The 18474-nt window shown below is 42.6% G+C and overlaps 1 protein-coding gene across 1 annotated transcript; it reads left to right on the top strand.

Moving 5' to 3' along the window:
* Positions 1-14055: 14055 nt before the first annotated feature.
* Positions 14056-18204, top strand: TRH (thyrotropin releasing hormone). Its single transcript, XM_020980969.2, has 2 exons — positions 14056-14252; positions 17576-18204. The coding sequence occupies exons 1-2, from the start codon at positions 14057-14059 to the stop codon at positions 18058-18060; spliced, it is 681 nt and encodes a 226-aa protein (XP_020836628.1). The 5' UTR covers position 14056; the 3' UTR covers positions 18061-18204.
* Positions 18205-18474: the final 270 nt, after the last annotated feature.

Raw genomic sequence — 18474 nt, forward strand, 5'->3', positions numbered from 1 at the left:
GAGCAGGTGAACTTCAGAAAAACCTGGAAAGATTTATATGAACTGGTACTGAGTGAAATGAGCAGAAGTAGGGGAACATTGTACATAGTAGTTATCCCTTCCACATTGTGACGTTTACCATCACAGTTTTGATATAATGTGGGTTGGCATAAGAAATTAAATAGTAATTTCTTGGGAGTTTTGTGGAAGCCGCAGACAACATGCAAAGGGCAGCAGACAATATGGAAGTATTTTTACTTAACATTGGCCTATATATAGCCTGTGACCAAATAACTTACCCCAAATGTTACAATAAGGTACTCTAAACACCTCATAAAAGAAAAAGAAAAAATTCAGACTTCTCTGGTAAGAAGGGAGGGCCAAAAAATTTTAGCGAGATTTTCCAGATTGTGGGGGTGCTGTGCCTCTAACCCTCGAGATGTGGAAGGGATAACTGTAAGAACAGCATTGAGCGATGATCAGCTATGAATGACTTAGCTTTTCTCAGAAATACAATGATCCAAGACAATTCCAAAGGAATTGTGATGGAAATGCTATCCTCATCCAGAGAAAGAGCTGATGGACTTAGAATGCAGATCAAAGCACAATATTTTCACTTTCTTTATATTTTTTTTGTTTTTTCTTTTGGCCTGCATTTTCTTTTACAACATGACTAATAGGGAAATATGTTTAACATGATTGCACATATATAACCTATATCAAATTGACGGCCATTTTAGGAAGAAGGGAGGGAAGAAAGGGAGGGAAAAAATTTTGGAACTCAAAATTTAAAAAAAATAAATGTTAAAATGTTAAAAATTGTCTTTACATGTAATCGGAAAAAATAAAATACTATGAAAAAAAGAATCCATACTATAAAATACTATTAAAAAAAGAATCCATGCAAGTTGCAGACAAGATGGAGGGAATTTCTGCACTGTCTTATACCAATGAAATCAAGGGTCATCTGGAGGCAGCCCAGGTCTATTTACCAGCTATATCTAAAGGAAAGACTGTTCTTGGTTTTAAAGGTCCAGGGCCTGTTAGAGCAAATCTAATTCTTCTGTGTTGGAAACTGTGCCCTTATACCCATTACCCCTTGAAGTATATGTCTATGTGAAATATCATGTACTCATGCATTTTGGTTTCCCCTAGAAGGTTCAGCTCTCCTATAAGCTCAATAAAAGCTATTCCCTTGCACTCTCCAGTCCCTCCCTTATCAGAGTCTTCCTGTGGAGTCAGAGGACCTGCATTAAAGTCCTACCTCTGTGGGACCTTGGGCAAATCATGTAACTTCTCTGGGTGTCATCTTGTTTATCTGAGGTCCTGTCCAGACCTAGGTCAATGGTCCCAGGACCTTCTGGACTTCTGCCTCTTCAATCACAACTGGGATACAGATTCTGGGAAGAGAGTCTCTAACTCAGACCTTTATTTGGTTGGCTCTCCTGCTGGTGTAGAGCTGGCTAATTCTATTAACAACTTCCCCAGCTCCTAAATGAAAGTCATGTCTCATACCCCAGCGGTCTCATTCATTATGCAAATTGTCCCTGGTTTCCTAATTGATTCCTAAATTGAACTTCCTCTCTTGACTACTTCTTTGTTTCCAGGAATTGGACTCTCGGTGCTTCCATAAACCAACTGGTCTGCCACAGTCCAGTGAGGGCAGGTGCAAGATGATGCTCAGCTTTGAGCTGTCCTGACCCTAAAGAAGGGCTAAAACATGCACTGTGTCCTTGGAATCCAACACTGGGGGAGGTGGTAGTGCCAATGGTCCTGGGAGTCTTGGTAACTTTCTAAAAAACTCTTCCCTGGAGCAAAACTATCTGGATGTAATTCAATCCAATAAGCATTTATTAAGCACCCATTATGATTTTGCCTTTCTTCTTATCTCCAGCCCTTGCCACAGGGCCTGGAACATAGTAATTAATCTTTTAATAAATGCTTGTTGACTGACTAAATGATCTTGCGGAGTGATGGGGATGCAAAGATGAAAAATACTTCCTACCCTCAAGATACTTACATTCTACTCAAGGCATACAATTTGTAAGCAGGTAAGAATGTACTTGATAATTTGAGGGGATGGGGAATAAAACCAAGAACTAAGGCGATAAATAAAGTCTTCCTGAGAAGTATATGTGCTGAGCCTTGAAGGAAGTGAGGGATCATTCAAGGCATGGAGGATATACTGTACAGAGGTACAGAGCTCTGAGTCAGGAAGACCTGGGATCTAGCTAGACTGGACAGGAATGAGGAAGTTTCCCTATTGATAGTAGAATAAATAAACCTAAATTACCAAGTAGAATTTTGACAATTTTTTCTCCCAGTAATAACTGAGGAGAAAGGGAAGGCTTGTGTCTTTTTTTTTTTTTGCTTAGGCAATGGGGTTAAGTGACTTGCCTAGGGTCACACAGCTAGTAAGTGTTATGTGTCTGAGGCCAGATTTGAACTCAGGTCCTCCTGAACCCAGAGCTGGTGCTGTACCACTGCGCCACCTAGCTGCCCCAAGGCTTGTGATTTTGGCAGGCCTGATAGATGAGCAGCCTGTGAATGCAGCAACAGCTGTCAGACTTGATCCTGTTGGCCCACTTCACTTCTCCCCTCACATGGGGCATTTCCTCCTTCATAAAAATGAACATATTTATTCTCGTGGGTGCAAACTATCAAATGGAAATAGAAGATTCAAAAAGAAGGCTGTTAAAAAGCATGGTGCCAGACAGGACCTGGTTCTTCCCTGTTTTTTGTCAATATAACTCAATATTTTGATACTTTGGATATTATGGATATTTGGTTGATATGGATCTCAGGGGTACAAGCTGTGTCCCATCTATACCTTTGACTCCTGTGGACTTCTGTCCAATTCTTTCTATTCATCCTTTTCAAGGAGTACATCCAATAAGCTAAGGGACTTCCTGTAGATCTTTGATGGGTACCAGTGGTGTGCACAGGCTGTCTGCCTGTAGTGTCTCATTCATCTATGTGACCATCCCACCTCCTTTTCTGGCCCTACATTTCTCTGATGACATCCTTTACCTTGTCCAGTGACCAGCAAATGGACATGCTACTGTTGGGACTGAATCATATCAATGAATGATGGAACTTGAAATTCAGGGCTGAAGTTTGGGCTAGCCTTAAGAGTAGGAAAAGTAGACAGAGTAAATAGCCACTTACATAGGAAAGACTCCTCTTAAATTTCACTCTTCCCATTGCCAGCTTTCTGATATCTGACATTCTACTGTTAGTGATTGATTCCTTTGGCTTGAAATGTTCAATGCAAATCTCCCTAAAAGAGGTTCATTCATGAAGCTTTAATTGATTATTTAGATACAGTGCTTACTGCTGGGAGCACACTCAGCGAACCAAAGGTACTCTCACCCTGAGAGTTAGACCTTCTGTCAAAACATCAATGTGTAGGTGTAGTATAAGGCTTGACTGGCAAAGAATGACCCCTTAGGATCAAATATTGTGAAGAAGGTAAGGGAGTCTGACAACTTTGGGTTTATAACAATAAGAATAATAGTTTATAATAATAACTAGTGATAGGATTTATGTAGTTCTTGAAGGTCCTTATACGTTACCTGTTATCAATCCCTGTTTCACAATGCTGTAATCATTTTACAGATAAAGAAACTGAGGCTGATTCAGGTTAAGTGATTCGCTCAGGGTCACACAGCTAGTAAGTGTCAGAGGCAGAATTTAAACTCAGGTCTTCCCGACTTCTGGTACTTTATCCACAGTGCCACCTAGCTGCCTCTCTTTAAAAGATTCACATTCGTGGCTTCCACAGAAATCCTCTCGACAGCATTCCTCTGCTTTTGTTCATGACCAGCCTAACCTCAAATGTCTTCCTTCCCCACATGTGGGTCTTTGGAATTACACCCATTCTTCAGAGGTCCGCTCAAATGCCATTTCCTTCATGAGCTCTCACAGCCTTGTTTGAGGAAGACAATTTGCAAACCTTAGGTCACTATGTAAATGTGAGTTATCCTTCCTTTCGCAGACTTCATATGACAACTTTGTAGCTTGTAAATATGTTTATCACTTTCTATTCCATATTGTAATTATTTGTGTATGTGCCATCTCTCACCAATTAGATTGTCAATTCCATGAAGGTAAGTTCTACATGCTGTTATTCAGTTGATTTTCAGTCATGTCTGACTCTTCATGACCCCATTTGGCGTTTTCTTGGCAAAGATACTGCAGTGGTTTGCCATTCCTTCTCCAGCTCATTTTACAGATGAGGAAACTGAGGCAAACAGGGTTAAGTGACTTTCCCAGGGTCACACAGTTAGTAAGTGTCTGAGGCCAGATTTGAACTCAGGAAGATGAGTCTTCTTGATTTTAGGTCTGGCACTTTATCCATTGGACAGCCTAGCTGACCAAAGGGCTATGTGGTATAGTGGAAATAGTCTTGGACCTGGGGTCATTAACCCTGCATATGAATTCTGGTAATATCCCTGACTACCTGTGTGACCCTGGGCAAATCTTTTAACCTCTCCAATTTCCTCATTTGCAAAATGGGAACAATAGTATTTACCTTAATTACCTCACAGAAGACCAAATAAGACAATGTATGAAAAGCATTTTGTAGTCATAAAGTGCTATATAAATGTTTGCTATTATTATTATTATTATTATTATTATTATTATTACTATTAATGTTTGGGTCCCTGAGTCAAGTCAATGAACATTTTTAAAGCACCTAGTGTGTGCCAGGCACTATACTAAGCACTAGGCAAAGAGAGGCAAAAATAGCCCCTTTCCTCAAGGGGCTCAAAGTCTAATGGAAGAGACAGCAATAAATAACTGTATACAAACAAGATACGTGCAAGATAAATTGGAGACAACTTCAGGCATATCACAAAAATTTCATAGGATCATGGGTTTAGAAGTGGTAGGGACCTTAGAAGTGATCATGTGTACATAAATCAGGAAATTAAGGACCTCAGATTAGGAAAATTTAAAGAGAAGCAAAGAGATTTGTCTAAGATAACACGAACAGCTAGGAGTTGCACCCGTCTTTTGGCTTCATATCTACTTCATACTGCCTAAACTTTCCAAACATTTGCTGAGTCCAGTTGGTATGGCAGAAAGAACACTGACTTGGAAGTCAGGGCACCAGGGTCATTATAGTTCTGGCTCAGTTTCTATCTTGCTTTGTGACTATGAATAAATGACATCACTTCTCTAGGTCCCCATTTCTTCCTCTGTTAAATGAAGGGTTAGACTAGGTGGGCTTGAAGGTCTCTACCAGTTCTAAGATGCTATAGAATAGTTGCCAGGCTGGACCGGATTAGGAGATCAGTAGGAGTTTTCTCCCCAGTATTCTCAAGCATGACCAAACCTACTTCTTCCTCCCTTTACGGCTGGTTTCCCTGGAGAGTTTTGCAGATTTTTTTTTCAAGCAAACCACTGCCTCAATTTTTGCACAGGATTTCAAAGCCTTAGTAATGTGGGGCTGGTTTAGAGAAGGTAATGAATCAGAGGGAGAGAAATGCTAACAAGGCAAGACTGCAGCGCTTTCTAAATGACTAGAGCTTTGGAGAACTCACCTCTCCCCACACACAAATTTAACAGGAAATAAGGCACTTGGAGATATTGTGTGAGCTCCCTGTTGTCTCTGGTCTGTTCAGTGAAATGACTGAATACATTTCACTCTTAAATAGAAATGATAGAAGAAGAATGCTGCTATGGAAAGAGCATTGGGCTGAGAGTCTGGATTCCTAGGTTTAAGCTCTTATTCTGTTTCTCCCTCCTGGGAGACTTTGGGCAAGTGTCCTTTCTTCTCTGGGCCATAACTGCCTCATCTGTGAAATGAGGTGAGTGGGGTAGGTGATTTCTATGATCCTTGCTGCTCGTTGATTCTGTTGTTTGGGAAATGAAGGGGGATTGAATTCCATTTGGCAGCAAACTGCATTGTACAACATTGCTTCCACTGGTAAATTCTTGATCTTAGTCTCAATCTTAATCTGCCTAGCATCTTGTTTACAGCTCTAAGTCACTGATGACAAGTACAGGAGTTCGATCTTTCCTCAGTTTTGTCCCATTCTCCAGCCACAGCCTGAATATTCAGGCCACATACTAACTCCTAATCCTTACTGGTTTCTTACAAATTCATACCCTTCGTCAAAAGAGGACAAAGTCACAATGTAGACACTCAGTGCAGATCCATTCTGCTATCCCCACTCCTTTCTCCATCATAATCACCATGATTTAAAATTTTTTTTTTCTTTTCACAATTAGCTGAGGGAAATGATAGAATCTAGGATATCTTCCCAAGGTTCCAATTCACTCACTGGACAACACCCTGTCTGTGGGATTTTGCCTTTATAAGGACAACTTGTGACTCTTTCATTAACATGAAAATTCACTCCTCATTTCCTTATTGTTTGGATATTTGCTTATTGGGTTTTCTTAAAGAGGGTTCCACCCAGAACCAAAGGTAAAATTCATGAAAGGCCTATCCAAAGGTGACCGAATAATTCAGTCAACATTTCATATAACTAATCTCTAACATCACTGCCTTACTGCTCCTCTGTTAAAAGAAGGGATTGGCCTAGACAACAGGTTACTAGACACAGAAGCCTTCCTGGCTAGTCCAGACAAAGCGAATTTTTTATTCTCAAAAGCCTTACTGAGCACAAGCGTTGCTACCTGGCCCACACTCTAAAAAAGAAATTACCCTTTGGAAATGAGCTGAGTTCTGAACCCCCAAATTGGATTTTTCCTTTGAGAGGTTTAGGGTAGAGGGAGAAGTTAAGCTTCATTAAAGAAAACTTCTAGGTTATTTCATTGCTTCTCTACATGGAGATTTTATGCCTAGAATTGAAGAATGTCTGATTAGGACAAAGGATGCCAGAGCTGGAAGGAACTATAGAGCACAAAATGTCAGAACACAGAATTTTAGGGTAGGAGGGGACCTTATAGATGGCCAAGTAAAAGCCTCTAATTTTAAAGGGAGGAAACTGGAGTAACTTGAGAGGTGAGGCAATTTGACAACGTAAGAACACAGGGCGCTGACGTATTACTCATTGTTTCTTAATTAGGGTTAGGGTTATAAATATCAACGATCATATTTTGTGAACATCCTTTTGCATAGGAGAGAAGAGTTCTGCTCAGCTGGTAGGGATGGCCCTGGTCAAGGCTGTAGGACAAGGCTATTGGGCTCCAATTTCTCTCTTTCTTCTTCTGACATGCCTGGGCCCTCAATCTCCTCTGCTCGGCCATTCTGAATCTTCTCATCTGACTTCCAAGGTCCATTTCCTCCAAGAGGCTTTCCCTAATTGTACTACTTGCCAGTGATATCTTCCTTTTCTAATGTAAAATCCTGAGAGCACTGCTTCCATGAGCACATAGCATACTGCCAGGTTTTCTACTTGCTTCATGTGTGTAAATCTTAGTTCCCCAGGGATATTGTAAACCCCCTGAAGACTAAGATGGTATTTTCTCCTTGTCTTTTCCCCTCTCCTCCCACTGCCTAGCACAGGTATAGGTGCATGATAGGTAGTCAAATTGAATTGGAGTGAGCCTGAAGTGTAATAACTGAGAAATAGTAGATGTTGGGGGTGTCTGAACCTCTTTGGATAATAAAAACATTGCTCACTCATTGGGTTGTTTTGCTTCCAGGACACAAACCAACAGAGAGACAACCTTCCCCCCCAATCCTTTATGAAACATAGCTTTGATTCTGTCACTCCCTGGCAAATAATAAAAGCTTTAATTTGGATGGCACCTTAAGGTTTTACCAAAAACTTCCCTCACAATAATCTTGTAAGGTAATAATACAAATATTATTATCTCCATTTAACAGACAAAGAAACAGGCTCAGAGAGGTCATAACTTGTAAGAGTAAGATACAGAATTTGTAGACCATGATGTCCCCCACTTTCAGTAGCTTCATTTTATCCACAAAATAAAACCCAAACTCCCTAGCCTAATACTCAGTGCCTTCACTCTCTGGCCTCTTAGGAAAGACATGTTCAGTGTCTTCAACAATCAGAAAACTGTCCTTTGGAAGAAGGGTCACATTTATTTTCTGGGTGTTCAGAAGATAGAAGAAAAATGGGTGACAAAGTAAACTAGATTTTGGTTTAAAATAAGAAAGAGCTTTCGATAGCCTGGGCTGTTAAACCACAAATTGGTCTACTTTGGGGCTGTACCCTATCTCTCTCCCCTTTCCCCTTTCCCCCCAGACACATTCAATTAGTAACAGGATGACTATTTGTCTAGGTTGCTGTAGAGTGGGTGGGATGTTGAGCTAAGGAACCTCTGTGGTCCCTTAAAGCTCTGAGATTCTATGATTTTATTTGAGATGGCATTAGAATCACAGGATTTAGAGCAGAAAAAGGTGTTAAGAGATCATTTAGTCTAGCCCCTTATAATAAAGATGAGGGAGCTGTATCTCAGAGATAGCTTGCTCAAAATCACAGAGCCAGTGAACAAAGATCAGATTCTATTCCTGGTCGTGTGATTTCAAATACACTATGTTGGACTATTACACGGTGTCTGACTTGTCATTTTTAGAATTTAAGCTCCATAGCTGCAAGACTGGAATCTTCCTTTCTGCTGTGGGCAATTCTCACCTACTGTGGAGGTTTAATCAGTGAATAACAGAACCAGAACAGTGAGTACCACTGGGTACCTGAAAGCCGCAACAGGACCTGGTGTGATAGGGACTTGGTACCTTGGACAGCGCCTCACACCAAGCTTCTTAGCTTCTCTGCCTTCCCTGCCCCTAGGGGTGTTGAAAAAGTCTGTACTGCAGCTGTAAATTAGTTCCTGGTGTTCCAGTCCCAGTTCAGCTGGGTTTATTAACAACATGCCCATCTGATCTCTGCTTCCTGTGAACCCTGATAGCACTTATTATCTCTACTGCCCTAGAGGCATTTAATTATGAATTGTCTTGTCTTGATATTTAACAGTTTCACATGTAGGTGTGTCTTATTTTCCCAGTAGTGTCAGTTCCTAAAAGAGAGAGGTTTTATGTTGATGTTAGATAAACCACTGCAAGGGGGCAGCTAGGTGACACAGTGGATAGAGCACAGACCCTGGAGTCATGAGGGCCTGAGTTAAAATCTGGCCTCAGACACATAACACTCACTAGCTGTATGACTCTGAGCAAGTCACTTAATCACAATTGCCTTATCAATAATAATAATAATAATAATAATAATAATAATAATAATAAAGCTAAATCACTGCAAATTATATATTTTGAGCTGTAGATTGTAAATTGTAGATTTTAGACCTTAGTTCCTTCTCACCCTACTCAGAAGTGGATAGAATTTTGGACTTGGAGTTAGGAAGAGCTGAATTAAAATCTTGCCTTAGACACTTACTAGCTGTGTAACCCTAGGCAAATCACTTAACTCCTTATCTGTAAAATAGGGACAATAATAGCACTCACCTCACAGGGTTGTTACAAGGATCAAATTAGATAACATATGGAAAGTGCTTTGCAAACCTTAAATTTTTACATAAATATTAGCTATTATTACTATTTACTATAACATCTTCTTTTTGCAGACCAAGAAACTTGGGCCCAGAGAGGTTAAATGACTTGCTTTGTCTTTGACCAGCGACATAACTCTGGGCAAGTCATTTAACTCCTCTGGGCCTCCATTTTCTCATCTGTAAATTGGGGAAAATAATAGTACACACCTCACAAGATTGTTGTAAGGACCAACTATGTGTATGTGTGTATATATGTATGTGTATATGCATATATGACTTTGTAGATCTTAAAGTACAGTATAAATGTTAACAACGATTATTATTGTCCAAATCAATACAGGTTTAGTAAGTGTCTGGGCTAGCATTCAGATTCAGTACTGTCTCCAAATTCAATGCTCTTTATACTACAACTGTGTTCCAAAAGAAAAAAAAGCAGTAGTTTGGGAAACAGGGAGTTTAGTTTATATCCCAAATGATAGAATTTGAGATCCAGACCTTAGAGATCTTCTAGTACAGCCTGCTCATTTTAAATTGATCTTACTATTGTGGTTTATTCCTCCACCAATGCAGAAGGAAATCTGCCCCACCCTTACCATACATACACCACCACATCGTCGCTTCCCCTGCACACCTTCTTATGTGTGATTCTTGTCCGTGTTTTCCCTTCAACTTTCCATAGATCATCCACTCAGCAAATTTCCTCTGGTTCTTTTAAAGTTTCATGTCTCCATTTTATAGGTGAAGAAACTGAAGCCCAGAAAAGGGAAGATGACATGACCAAGAGCACACAGCAGACCTGAGATTAGAACCCATGTCCCCTGACTCCATGATTTACTGTTCATGTCATTCACTTCACTCTCTGTCCTTTTCTAAGCAGGTGGAAACAAGGAAGTCTTGTTTTCCAAGATGACTCAATTCATAAGCATAGGCAGACACTTTCTACATAGCCTGATTTCAGAGATGCTGAGTGGGCTTCTTGGTCCCATAAATTATTTACCCAACAGTTTGTCACAGAGCCTGACATTCTAGGCTCAAAATGCAGAACTGGCTTTCTAGAGCTCAGCTTCCACCTTAGAAGTCATCTAGTATAACCCTTTCATCTTACATATGAGGAAAATGAGGCCCATCTAGGAAGACGAGACTTGCCTCAGGTCACACAAGAGAGCAGAAGAGCTGGGATTTAAATCTCATTCCAGTACTCTCCTCATTCCATCCTCCTAGAGATTATCACAATGTAAATGCCCTCCAGGCTGGGAAACAAACTCTCCTTTTGTATTACAGCAGGTTTCATAGGTGAGATTAGGGCAGTGGTATGGAATGTTTCAGGTGCCAGGAGGAAGGAAGGGACCTCTTCAGCCCTATGGGTCTGTTTTCACTTCTATAAAACAGGGACAATAGCCTCCTTCCTTGTCAACTTTATGAGTGTATTGCTGTAAAATAAACAAGAGCCTGTAGGACCAAGAGATTCTGATGAAGCATTTTGTAGGCTTCTTTTGGTGGGGGGCTCATGGCCCTCCTAGGCATGGTATCTGGTAACTCTCAGTTCTTGACTTTTTTTTATCTTTCCTGATTTAAATCCAGTTTCTGATCTTGTGGATCGATGCTGGTCAGCCCCAGCTGCACCCACTATAATGACAGGTTTCTGGAAATAAACGTGCCATCAAAAATTAGAGAAGAAAAAAGGTCCCCCAGCTCTCATTAGCATCCATTTGGAGCCGGGGCAAGGATTGCTACCTGGGGGAGCCCTTTGGAAATCCTGTGATTAGTCTAGTTTTCTAATCACACCCACAGGGAGGTGCTATAAGTAAGAATCCGCACTTCTCAATGGCCTCCTTATCCTGCACCAGAATGGTCTGTGAGCTTTAATGGTCCAATGATTGCACTCAGTTGCTGTGATGTTGTGGGCAAGGCAGATTTCTCTCGAGGTCTCACATCCCTCTCCTGTAAAATATGGGGATTAAACTGGATGACATTTAAGGTCCCTTCCAAATTCTAATAGTCTAGGATCCTAGAGACATACTGGTATGGTAGAAAGACCACTGGAATAGGAGACCGGGCTTCCAGTTCTGGTTCTGCTCCTCACTCCCTGTGTGACTTTGGGTAAGTCATTTACCATCTTTGGGCTTCAGTTTCCTCACCTGTAAAATGAGGTAGCCAGGTTAGATGGCCTCTAAAGTCAAAATGCTATAATTAGGTGGTCTCTAAGGCCTCTCTGTTCTCAGTTTAGTATTTCTATGGTCTTGAGGAATCTTCCCCACCCCTCTCCTTAGCCCTTCATTCATCGTGTTCATCTTCCCATCTGTCCAGCATCAAAACCCCTTGTTCAGAGGGGGATGGCTCAGCCTTTAAGCTATCTGCCCCATAAAATATCTTCAGTGCCCTTGGAGCCTTGAAGGAACATCCATTAGGACCCTGAGTGACTAGTGAATCCTGGTAGGGGTTGCCAAGAGCTTTCGTCTGAGCCCCACTTCAATGACATCAAGCCTGGCCAAGTGGGTGGAGGAGTTGGGGGTTGAGAGGGGTGGGAAGTGACCTCACTCCCAGCTATTTGCATATCAGGCCCTGCAGACAACTCAGTATAAGTAGGGCATGCAGCACATCATCAGAACTGTCAGCTGGGAGGGAGCTCCCTTGGTTACTGCACGTGTTTGCTGCTACTCTTCCTCTAGCCCTAGCTCCAGAAACCCAGCCCTGTCCCGGAGCTCTGGCCCACTCCTAGAGGGAAGGCAATCCAGTAGTCGGCATCATACAGGTAATTCTCAAGCTTTTTCTCTGAATTCAGTGAAGCCGGAGATAGGAGGGTTCTTTTTTTTTTTTTTATCACAATGAGTAAGGCTGGGAGGATATGGTGGGAGTTGGAGGCTGGAGCTGAAAAGGTTAGATTAGAAAATCTTACCCCCAAAGCAAATGGGATGTTTGCTTAAGTGAGCTATGTATCTGGGCACAGGAATGCAGGTGTAAACTGATGAGAGCCAAGAAATCTTATATTTGTTTAGTATTTGATACTTTTCAAAGCATTTCTCTATAGGTTATCTCACTTAAGCATAAACCTAGAAATGTATAATGCATAGTTTTACATATCTGTGTATAGAATGTGTAAATATGTATTTATACAGAGTAAGTGTACAATCATGAATGGGCTTCAATAAGGCTCATTTCTCACCTCTGTCTATATAAATGTACCTATGTTATATCCCAAGATATTTGTCATGAAATCTTAGCATTTGAATATTAGAGTTTAAAATCCTAACTCTAAGGTTCTGACTCTAAGATCTCTAGGAATACCGAGTCTCTGATTTACAAGAGACTTTAGAGGCTGTATGGTCCAAGTCCCTCATTTTGCCAATGATAAAGAAGCCCAGAGATGTGAAATGACCTTACCCAAAGTAAATGGTGGAGCAGAGATTTGATTTTTTTTTGATTAGGCATTGGGGTTAAGTGACTTGCCCAGGGTCACACAGCTAGTAAGTGTTATGTGTCTGAGACCACATTTGAACTCAGGTCCTCCTGAATCCAGGGCCGGTGCTTTATCCACTGCGCCACCTCGCTGCCCCGAGCAGAGATTTGAATCCAGGTCTTCTGACTCCCAATCTAATGTAACTCTAAGGTTCCAATGGTAAGATTTCAGCTCTAAGTTTCTATGATGAATACATATGCTTATAATAATTATCAATATGCTCATGCATGTATATGTATAAACTATACAGAGAAGAGTGAGTGAATATTGAAAAGTCAAACTGATTCTGTCTGCCTTTTAATATGCATATATTTGTATATACATATAAATGAATGTTGGCATGGTGTAGTAGATATATAGCTGGCCTCAAAACAAGGAAAATCTGAGTTCAAATTCTGCCTCTGTCACCTACAGACCTGGGCAAATCATTTAACCTTTTGGTAATCTAGGGCACTCTCTAAATTACAGAGAAGGTGCTGACCTGCATTGACAGAGGGAGGTTCCTCATCTAGGGATCCCTATATCAATGAAATCACAGGTCCAGTTTCTCTCTCGTATGTATATATAATTTACCTATCACATCTTTATTACATATGTTTACAAGTAGAGGGAGAGAGGGAGAGGAAAGTGAAGGAGAATAGAACAAAGAAAGAGAGGGATAAGAAGGTGAAAGAGGGAGAGGGAAGATAGGGGGACTGGGAAGGAAATAAAGTGAAAGATGGACAGTGACTGAAGGAGGAAGAGAAAAGGAAAAAAGAAAAAAGGCAGGGACAAGAACTGGAGAAAAGGAAAGAGGGAAAAAAGGAAGAATGGGAGAGGAGAGGGAGTGCAGAATGTGGTGAAGAGAGACAATGACTTGGAGGAGGTGGTAAATCTTTTTAATTTGGAGGGAGAGAGAGAGGGAGAGAGAAGGAGAGAGAGAGGGAGAGAGGGAGAAAGAGAGAGAGAGAGAGAGAGAGAGAGAGAGAGAGAGAGAGAGAGAGAGAGAGAGAGAGAGAGAGAGAGAGAGAGAGAGAGATTTTTTTTCCTGGTGCGGGATGTGGATTTATTCCCTCCTGTTCAGAAGTCAGTGGGTGTCTGGTCTTGCGGATGCTCATGTTCTTGCTCTGCCTCTCTCCTACTTCCCTGCCTGTTGTTTCTCATGCAACGCTGCATAGCTCCAGCGCCACCATGACCCACCTGTGGCTGTTGCCACTGCTCCTGTCTCTGGCTCTGTCCAGTGTCTCTGTAAATCTCGGCCAGCCGGCTACAGCAGAAGTGGACAGTGAGGAGCGGGGTCGCCTGGAAGAGATCTTGCAGAGGGCTGAGCACCTCCTTCTCCAGTCAAACCTGCGAAAACTAGAAGAGGAAGGGGAGAATAACTCAGGTAAGAGAATGGGTCATCTGCCCTTCCTGAAACTTGGTTTTTGCCTTTTCAAGCTTGGAGGGGGTGGAATGGATAGTGGGATTCTGTTAAAGTGAGGGCTGGGTCAGCCATATGCTACTGAAGGATTTCATTCTTGACCTTACTGTCCGCTCCCCCTCTACACTTGTCCTCTGGGTTGTGGTGCTTAAGCTTCCTCTAACTTCAAGGCTGGGAAGTGCTTAACGGGTTTCCACCGAATTATTAAGATCTGCGAATAAACCATAGACTCATAGGATATCAGGGCTGGAAGGAACTTTATGGGTTATTTCACTGAACCCTTTTGCCCTGCAGACGTAAACTTCTTCATTTGTAAAAAGAGAGAGTTGAGTCAGATAACTCTTCTAGTTGCAGGTGAATTTCTGATCCCTATTCAAATCCCACCTTTGAGTTCTACCACCTTTGTATCCTTGGTCAAGTCACTTAACTTCTAGGATCCTCGATTTCTTCATCTGTAAAATGAGGGAGTTGGATCCATTCAGCTCTAGATCTAAGACTTTATGATCCTTTGACTGTTATCCTATGATCCTATGAATCTTAGAGAAGGCAAAATCACAGAACTAGTTAATAATGAACGTCGGAGCAATGCCCTAATTCCCTTGCCCATGTTTCAAAAGTCTCTTAGAGTTCCTTTCTTTCTTCTTCTTCCCCCATATCCCAATATTGACTCTATATGTGGTGACACTGCCCACAACCCTTGACATGGCCCCTTCTGAGGACAGAGGGATTAGCCCTGCCTGAAAGGGCCAGAAGATTTCTCGTCTTTGGTACTTCACCTCTTCCTTCCTCCCCACTTGCAGTTAGAATTCATGGAATGTTGAGGTGCCTTTTTTGGTTGGCTTTGAGGCTCTGAGTCTACGAGGCTTGGATTCTGTGGGAATAGACAGGCTGTAGCTACACCAATCCCTTTAGCCTAAAGCTGAGGGAGTAGGGATAGAGATCTAGCTGCCTGACTTGGGGGATTTTACACCAACGTCTGCTCCAGGCACCCTACAATCTAATGGCCCTTGCTCATTAATAACAACAATAATAGCATTTACATACTGCTTTTGAGGTTTGCAGAACACTTTACAAATATTATTTGATTATCACAATTACCCTGTGAGGTGAGTGCTGTTATTATCCCCATTTTACAGATGAGGAAACAGCTACAGAGAGGTTAAGTGATTTGCCCCAGGGTTAGCTGGTGTCTAAAGCCAGATTTGAATTTAGATATTCCAAATACCAAGCCCACCGCTCTGTCCATTGTTATCATCTGGCTGCCTCTCTGTTCCATACCTTCTCTGCTTACTTTGGTCCTTGTCTCCATACGCCTTTCAGCAAGGGGAAGGGGAGCTGTGCATGGGCACACATATGAGTGAGGATGCATGTTTACATGGGAAGGTATATTTGCATTTGTGCATTAGTGTGCATCTGTGAATACACTGCTTGTCTGCGTGTCTCAGTGTATGTATGGGGTGGGCAGAGCTGACAGTATCAGCTACCTATGAGATACCTCACCCCCACACACCCAAAGAAAGACCCTGTATTTGCCTTTCTTTATATCCCTAGCACTTAGTAAAGTGCCTGGCACATAATAAATGCTGGTTGACTGATACAGGCTGGTGAAATCAGAGACAGACTAACTGTTAATTCTTCCCCAAAAGCCTGCACCATGCTTTACTCCTGATTCTTCCCCTACCCTTGGCACGCCTCTCTGAAAGTCTTTTGCCAAAAACCCTGGAGGGAACAAGGTGCCTTTAGTCATTCAGGTTAATGTTCTCTCCCCTGGGCTATTTGAGGAGTCATTTACCTGGTTAGAGACCTTTCGAAGCTTCTTGGGGGGGGGTCATTTCCAGCTAAATCACTTCTTTTGGGTCATGCAGCTGAAACCATTTGGTTGCTGAATATGGGTCAAAAACACTTAATAGATCATTTATCAATCCAACCTTTTTCATGCAGTCGACAATGTGGAGGCAGCTTTATGAAATGATTTCCCCAAAGAATCAGCCTAATTCTTTGTTGCCCCAGAAGCCTGCTGACCAAGGAGTTTCTGCTGTAATTTCTGAGTGCCCTGGGCTTGGCATAATTGGGTGAATTGAACCTACTTAATCTTTGAGACTATAGTTAGGGAACACAGTGTGTGTATGAGAGTGTGTCGCTGTCCATCACTATGTATGTTTTACAGCGTGTTCATGTGTTTATACATGAATGTCTCTATGAGTCAATGTCTAAGAGTGAAGATAGTCATATGAATGTGCTTTGATTGAAGAGACATTTGTAGAACAGTAGGAGAGCTAGATTTGGAGTCAAAAATCCTAGGTTTAACTCCCGGGGTCTAGGTTCATCTGTGTGACTTTAGGCAAGTCAATTAACCCCTTCCTCATCCAAAGGGGTTGGATGAGATGATCTTGAAGTTTCCTTCCATCTCTGAATCTATGATCTTTTGACACAGCGTGCTTCTGAGAGAAAGCAGGTTATCTGGCCGTGTGTATGTGTGTAGGGACCTGAGTGTATATGTATGAATATGGGTCCCTGAGTGTGCATTAGGCAGATGAGTGCATATGAGTCTGTCTGTAAGGGACAATCAGGGCTGACAGCACCTGCGATCCTTGTGTCTTACGGTGGGCTGGTAAATGTTTAACAATCAACCCTCTGGAAAGAAAGATGTACAGATGACACACTTTTAAGCTTAATTTGCATTACCAATATTTTCTCCATCACTTTCTTGAATCCAGACAATTAACAAGGCCAGATCTGTAGCATTTGCTAATTTCCAAGGTTTGAATGCTCACACTGAACAATTTGACAAATTGGTTGTCATGAGCCAGTAGGAGTTGGCTGCAGCATGCCCTGCTTCTATCCCAATCCCAGCCCCAGCCCATTCCACAGCCTCCATTTTGTCTTTTCTGCCCCCATCATAGAAATTATTCATTGGGTCCACATTGAAGCAGATTGAATTTCCCTTCCAACCTCAAAGGTACCAGTAAAGCAACCAGCTGGTATGTGGCAAAATTGTGAGGCCATAGACAGATTCTAGGTTTTGTAGCCCCATTTCCCTTTTTCTTAGTGTGATCAATTACTCACACTATAGGGCACATTCATTTCATGGGCAGAGAAAACAACCCAAAACAATGAAGCTCTAATGGTGGAACCTCAGGCATTATGATGGGTAATAGGAGAGGTATTGGAGGGGCCAGTTATAGGATGCCCCCTGTAATTTTATCTAATAGGCAGTCACAAAAGGCTGGTGTTGAGGACAACATGGTGATGGGAGTTTTCATTTGGTTGCTCATTTCCCTTCCCAGAGTTGCAGGCCCCCCAGCTAGACTGGCTTGTGAAACGGCAACACCCTGGAAAGAGATTCTCAGAGGCCTTGGAGAAGAGGCAGCATCCAGGCAGAAGGGAGGAAGAAGACGAGGCAGAGGAGGAGGAAGTGGGGGATGGAGGGGCCGCCATGGAGGTCCACAAACGCCAGCACCCAGGCAAGCGTGAGGAGGAGGCCTGGGAGGCTGAGGGCAAGCGGCAGAAGAGGCAGCATCCAGGCCGGAGGGCCTCCTGGGTCAAGGACAGCGAGGGGGATGTCTCCAAACGGCAGCACCCAGGCAAACGGAACCTGCGCCCTGACAGCCAAGGCCCTGCCTTCCTCTGTGGTCCCCGGAGGTCCTCCCACTGCGGCCTCTTACTAGAGCTCCTGGGTGACCTCAGCAGGGGCCCAGGGCCTGAGAAGAGGCAGCACCCTGGGAGGAGGTCACTCTGGGGAGGAGAAGGAGCTGAGGTGGAAGAGGACTAAAGCCCAGCCAGTCTGAAGAGAAAAGGGTTAAGCCTCTGCAGGTGATTTCTGAGTGTGCTGTGAACAATACCCACGGGCTGTTTTTTTCCCCTTTCACTTAGTCTTCTCGATCCCCTGCTAATACATGGCCAGAATATCCCTGACCCCTAGGTGCCAGTTCCCTAAGGGCAAGGGGATGGAGAATGGAGGTGGGGGGTTGAGGTGGATTCTACCCCCTATTACTGAAAGTCCTGCTTCCCCAAGCCTCTTTCTAAGGTCCCCCGGGTTATTTTAGCTCATCCTTAGCATCTCTTGGATTAGGGGGTAAAGGCCTGAATAGAAAGCAGTAAGGGATCCTTTGCCCCTATGTGTCAGTGGACTGGATCCTATAAGGCAGGAAAGGATGTGGAAAGGGGGCAGATGGGCCTGACCCAA

This window comes from Phascolarctos cinereus, unplaced genomic scaffold, assembly GCF_003287225.1.
Source record: "Phascolarctos cinereus isolate Bilbo 61053 unplaced genomic scaffold, phaCin_HiC Scaffold_4;HRSCAF=312, whole genome shotgun sequence".
Classification (NCBI taxonomy): Eukaryota; Metazoa; Chordata; class Mammalia; order Diprotodontia; family Phascolarctidae; genus Phascolarctos; species Phascolarctos cinereus.